This window comes from Bidens hawaiensis, unplaced genomic scaffold (genome assembly GCF_021521415.1).
Source record: "Bidens hawaiensis isolate Kalapana, Puna unplaced genomic scaffold, B.hawaiensis_p1.1 tig00004357_1, whole genome shotgun sequence".
Classification (NCBI taxonomy): Eukaryota; Viridiplantae; Streptophyta; class Magnoliopsida; order Asterales; family Asteraceae; genus Bidens; species Bidens hawaiensis.
This window is the reverse complement of record NW_027491262.1, coordinates 1,754,199-1,760,083: the sequence shown is the minus strand read 5'-3', so window position 1 is coordinate 1,760,083 and position 5,885 is coordinate 1,754,199. Positions and strand designations below refer to the sequence as shown.

General features: G+C 30.9%; 1 protein-coding gene across 1 annotated transcript; it reads left to right on the top strand.

Moving 5' to 3' along the window:
• Window positions 1–2,651: 2,651 nt before the first annotated feature.
• LOC143626400 (transcription factor MYB44-like) lies at window positions 2,652–3,218 on the top strand. The gene has a single exon (XM_077096510.1). It carries the CDS (start codon window positions 2,652–2,654, stop codon window positions 3,216–3,218), a length of 567 nt encoding a protein of 188 aa, XP_076952625.1.
• Window positions 3,219–5,885: the final 2,667 nt, after the last annotated feature.

Sequence of the window (5,885 nt, the reverse complement as noted above, 5' to 3'; positions counted from 1 at the left end):
TTATATGCTTAAAATTAACGTAATTTATATATGTCACGTCAAAGCTCATTTTAAAAACATATATTAATAAATGTATGTTCTAATACTTAAGGGATTACATTATATTTTATTTAACATGTATAATACACGAGCTTGTATAACGTTTGCAATACACATGTTTTAAAAGAAACAATCTTTTTAATAGTAAACTAGTTTATCTACCCGGCGTGTTGCGTCGGGGTAGCTGGCAAAACCTCAGTGTTGAAACGTGGGCGATGGTTAAACCAGAACGTTACGATGATGATTCGATATGAATTCGGTAAGTATCAGCTTCGCTTGTTATGATATAGACACTATTGTTAAAATTTGAGCGTTAAAACCCAAAAAATCAATTTGTCAAATTAACATATAAAACATTAACATATACGAAAACAAAATATTTAAGTCGATATGTATTTTGTTGGCAAAACCGGACGGTGGTAAAATGCTTGTGGTTCCGAGCATTGAGGCGATAACTTGACATGAATTTGATCGGTTTTGATTACGACATTACGGTACCGAAACTAAAAGACGAAAAAATATAAAAATATAGGTGGACCAATGACCAAGTTTTTTTTTTTTGGGGGGGGGGGGCGGAGAGTCGGTCGGTAAAATTGCGAATTGGTAAAACCCGAGCATTGTCGGTCATGAGCTTTAAATAAGGCCGCGAGTATGTGCGAACTCGGTCAGTTTCTTTCAGGTTTGTTATGATACCGAAACTAAAACAAAAAAAAAAGTGTTTGGCCGATTTCCATTACATTTATTATGGTAACTGAACTAAAAAAACAATATTCATAGACTAACACAGTGCCGCCAAGTGAACCAATAAGCCACTTGCGGCACCAAAGTTATCATTTATATTATAGTAATAATATATATAGTTGCATTTTTTCAACCATATAACACATGATATTAATTTTAATATGCTACTCTACATATTGAAGCTAAAACTCTCGACAAAAGTATTATGAGTAAGAGTAGACATGAGCAAATGATACAGAATGTTTTAGGTAGCAATTCGATACCAACTTTTGATATTTTTGAATGGGTACCGGTACCTTACCGATATTGAACCGCTACGGTATCTTACCAAATATTTTCCATATTAATACCCATTTTTTATGAATTTTTACATGCAACTCCTTGATCATGTGACGTATGGCAGCCCTATAACGTCACTCTCTTCCGTCTAAAACACACATCCCAAACATCACATGTTTCCTTATCATTAAAGAGTCAAGAAGTTTTCAAAAGTACTTATTGTTATGGGTGACAATCCCAAGAAGGATTGTGGTCGGACCAGAATTCCATGGACCCCAGAAGAATATGAACATCTACTAAAGAAAGACAACAAAAGCATATAGAAAACATGAACATTAAAAAAAAAAAGCATATAGAAAACATGAAGTTTGGTGGGATGGTAAAGGCTTTGGCCTTTGGGTGAGAGGTCCAGGGTTCGATTCCTGGCATTGACGGTATAATATAAATAGTAGGAGGAAAGCTTGAACATTCAAAAAAAAAAAGAAAAAAACATGAACGAACTCTGAAAAGTCTAATGATTAGGACCTTTTATCTTTAACTTCTAACACCAAATAAAATAAATATAGAGAAAATTATGAAAATGACCCGTTTATAGAAAGTGATTTTAAATTTGTCCAAATAATTAAAGTTTTCAGTTTTGTTCCTTATATGTCTTATCGTCGACGATATTGGCCGTTAAAGGCCGGTTAACAGCAGCGAAGAAATAGTGGCGACTCTCTAGAAACGACATGTCAATGCTAATATTTTTGGCGTCTACAATCAGTACCAAAACGGTGACATTTAAAAGTCCTTTGTAGTATCTATATTTCCAAAACTTTGTTTGTTTTTTATAATTTTGTCCGTATTCTGTTACACTTTTCTATCTTTATTTAATTAAATATTACTTATTTAATATTTTTATATATTTTTTTTCTTTTTTACACTTACAAGCATCATTTATAAAGATACATATAAGAAATCGAATAGCCCCTAAATTTGAATATTACTATAGTTATTTTGAATTGTTTATATATTAAAATAAATAAGATATTATTATTATTATTATTATTATTTTAACAACTCACATACTCTTTATTCTCTAATCCACACTTTAATTACACACTTATCAGCAATAACCATGAAACTTAAACACACGCCGCTCGAGAAACAAAGCATTATCTAACTCCTTTAACATCGTTAAACCAAAGACCTAAAGAAACTTTGATAGATACCAGAATTATTTAACTATGCTTTTCTGTTATTTCTATATTTTTCTCTTCACTTTTAAAGAGATAAGATCACAATGTGAATACATGTAGCTAAATACTATGTTCATAACCAGCTGTCCTCAAATTACATCACATAATATATGCAACCTCTTGTTCAGTTGTTCAAATATCGACATATATCATCAATACATGATCATGCAAAACAAGTATACCATACCATTAATTCACCCTTAATTATTTCTCTCCACCAACCACCCCTCTTTCTCTATATATACACTCAAAACACATGCCAAGTATATATCACAAGTTTTCACTTTCACACCTAAAATCTCACTTAAAATAATAATAATAATAACATTTTCATAAACATTATTATATATAATTATGAAACGCCCATGGACCATACAAGAAGATAATATACTTGAAACCCTTGTTAACAGAAATGGTGCTAGTCATTGGCCTGCTATCAGCAGATATTTTGTTGATAGAAGTGCGAGAGCATGCCGGTCGCGCTGGTGCAACCAGCTCTCTCCTGAGGTGAACCACCTTCCCATCACTCTAGAAGAGCACCGGGTGATAGCTCAAGCTCATGCAGAGCTTGGGAACAAATGGGCAGAAATTGCCACCCGTTTGAACGGCCGGACCGCAATCGCGGTGAAAAACCACTGGAAGTCGGCTTTGAGGTGGAGGTATTCGGCCATGTTAATGAATGAAGATCAGTTTGAGGCGAACCGAAAGCCGGTTTTGGTGCCAAGCGGACCGGCGTCGAACGATTCGACTTGGTTGAGCCTTGGAATGCCTGGATTAGGGTTCGGGGAGGCGGCCGTGGCGGAGCCGATAATTCGGTCACCGGAGCCGGTGAATGTTGAATTGTCGTTGGCACTAGGGCAAGGTGATGGTGGTGTAAGGAGTGAAGGAGATGTGGCCAAAGAGATTAATTTCTTTTTTTGATTTTGTTTTAGTTTTTATGAATTAAGTTTATAAATTAAGGAAGAAAGTATTTATGTTTTAAGTTTATATATAAAAGGCAAAATATAAAATAAAGAGTTTAATTGCGTGTTGATAGTCGTTGACGATTTATGTTTTGCCTGTAAATAGAATTAAAACATATATCTATTTTTTTTACATATTTGGTGGCAAAGAGTTACAACTATTGTAAAATTAACTAGAGAAATAGTAGATTAATTAATTGATATTTAATATGAACAAGTAAACCTACTTGAACGATGCGGTAGAGCACGTTAAATACGTTACATGTTTTAAAACTACCGCGCGCTGTTAAAAGCTTCCATGTTTAAAAGCTTCCACACGCTAATGTGGAGATACAATGGGAACTCAATTAGTATCAGTATGATTTGTTACAGTAAAACTTTTGTCTCAAAAGTTGAAAGTGTAAAAGTTTTATTATAAAAATATAAAAATATTTTTGTTAAAGTTGAAAAACTAAAAGCATTATGACATATATTGAAAGAATAAAAGTTTCATTATTAAACTTAAATAAAAATAAATAAATAAATATTTGAAATTTAGACAGCTAAGCTATAAAAACAACTAAATTAATACTCTAGCTTTCAAAAGAAAAAAATGTATAAATTTAATGACAAAACTTTCAATATGAACTTCTTAAATTGATTTTTAATTACATGTATAATTTCCTTTTAAAATGGATATAATATATATTAAGGAATTATTCAGTTTTTATATTAATACTAGGATCTATACCCTTACGGCTTCAAAACAAATGACAACATCTATCATACACAACGATGGCAATAGCATACCCGAAAATGTTAGAAAATAGTCTATCTTGATAGTAATAAGAGAAAAACAAAATTGCATAGGTTAGTTATAATAATAGGAAAAAAAAAACCAAAGACGTTGATAATATCCGAAAGCTTATGTAAAAAGTTACATGCGTTGTCGCGGGAGTGTTATTCGAACAAAAGCAGTTAGAAACAAATACAAATTTCCCTAACTTGTTCGAAAATTTATATATACAAAAGCAGTTAAACGCTTTTGAGCACTTTTTTTTCTTTAATCATGAAGTGACGTAGTTTTTCAAGCACGTCAGAAAACAATGAATTTATCTATAGTTGACCATCGGCCTTTATATTCTCACGTGTTCGTTTAATTTGGTTCTTTACATCACTGAGATTTTATTCTCTTCCTTTCACACATTTAATCCTCCTTTATATTGCTCCATTGGCGCGTGATCTATGACGTGTTCAAGTATTATGTTTCTCCTTCCACCGAGCATGCAACCACCTTGTGTTCTTGCTTTAGCGGGTAGTAATGATTTTTCAATCATTACCCTATAATAAATGCTTATTAGTTATAAGAAGTTACCTGTTAGGTCTAAATCGTTAAATTTTAGTTGACTAGGGTTAACGAGTGGCGTACTACTCCCTTCATAAGTTAAAGAATGTTAAATTCAAGGAGCGTTAAAATGTTAACGATCTTTAAAATTCTCTATACACATATCAATACATTGAATAGTTAGACTTTGTTTTGTTAAATAGTGTGCGATCACATTTCATGGTTGGAAAAACAAAAAAGATTAAAATGTGGTGAAAGAAAAAAAAAAACAAAAAAGGTTTTAGAATGCCACTGCCTTCAATGCATATGCATTCCAAATATTTAATAAATGAAATAAGCCGTTATCTTCATAAGCTTATAGCTAAAATTATAAGTTATATTCAAATTGCGGATTTTTTTGAATTGAATACTACCTTAGTAATTAACTGGGAAAAATTAAAATACAAATAAAGACAAAATAAGAAGTGTGAGAAAAATTTATGGTAAAGAAAAAACATCTTAGAAAAAAAAATCATAACTCAAAATATAAATAAAAAAAATAATAAAAACTAAATATTTCTCCTGGCGTCATTCCCGTTCTACAAAAAAACACTACGAAAAGACACAATGCTTAGAAAAAAGACACAAGACACAAAGACGAAAATAAACAAAACAACACAATGATAAATAAAAAAAAGACACAACATATCGCAAAATATAACACAATGCTGAGTAATATAAATTAATATAAAGAAAAAAAGACACAATTAATGACAAAAAAAATCAATGATAAATAACGATAAATAAAATGACACAATAATATTTTTTTCCTCAATATTGTTTTTTGTTTTTTTAGAACAGCGAAGATGGTGGAAACATTTTTGAGAGTTTGCTTTTTTCGTTTTTTTGTTAATTTTGTTGAGGGTTTTTTTTTCCTACAAATCATTTTCATGCTTGTCCCGCTTTGTAGAATTACCCGACCCATAATTAATAATTAATAATATATAAGATAGTACTCTATTAACATCTTTACTAATTAATAATAATTAATATATCCTTTAATTATTTTTATATATATTTATGAATAATAAGTTATATGTAAATTTATTTTTTATTAGTTAAACAAGAATTCTAAATAACATGCACATGAAGATTGCGAAACTACTCGAGCCAGATAACTGAAGTTTTGGTTTGAATTCATATATTAAAAATGAGGATTACTCTGTAGAACAGTAACCAAGTTTTGAAATTGTTTCAATCAGGTTACTCATAAAATATTTTGTTCCAATCAAGTCACTAAAGTTTACTTTATATATGTTCAAA

Bases quoted from the DNA above. Each gene is read 5' to 3' on its own strand.
- LOC143626400 (XM_077096510.1), top strand. From the start codon at position 2,652: ATGAAACGCCCATGGACCATACAAGAAGATAATATACTTGAAACCCTT.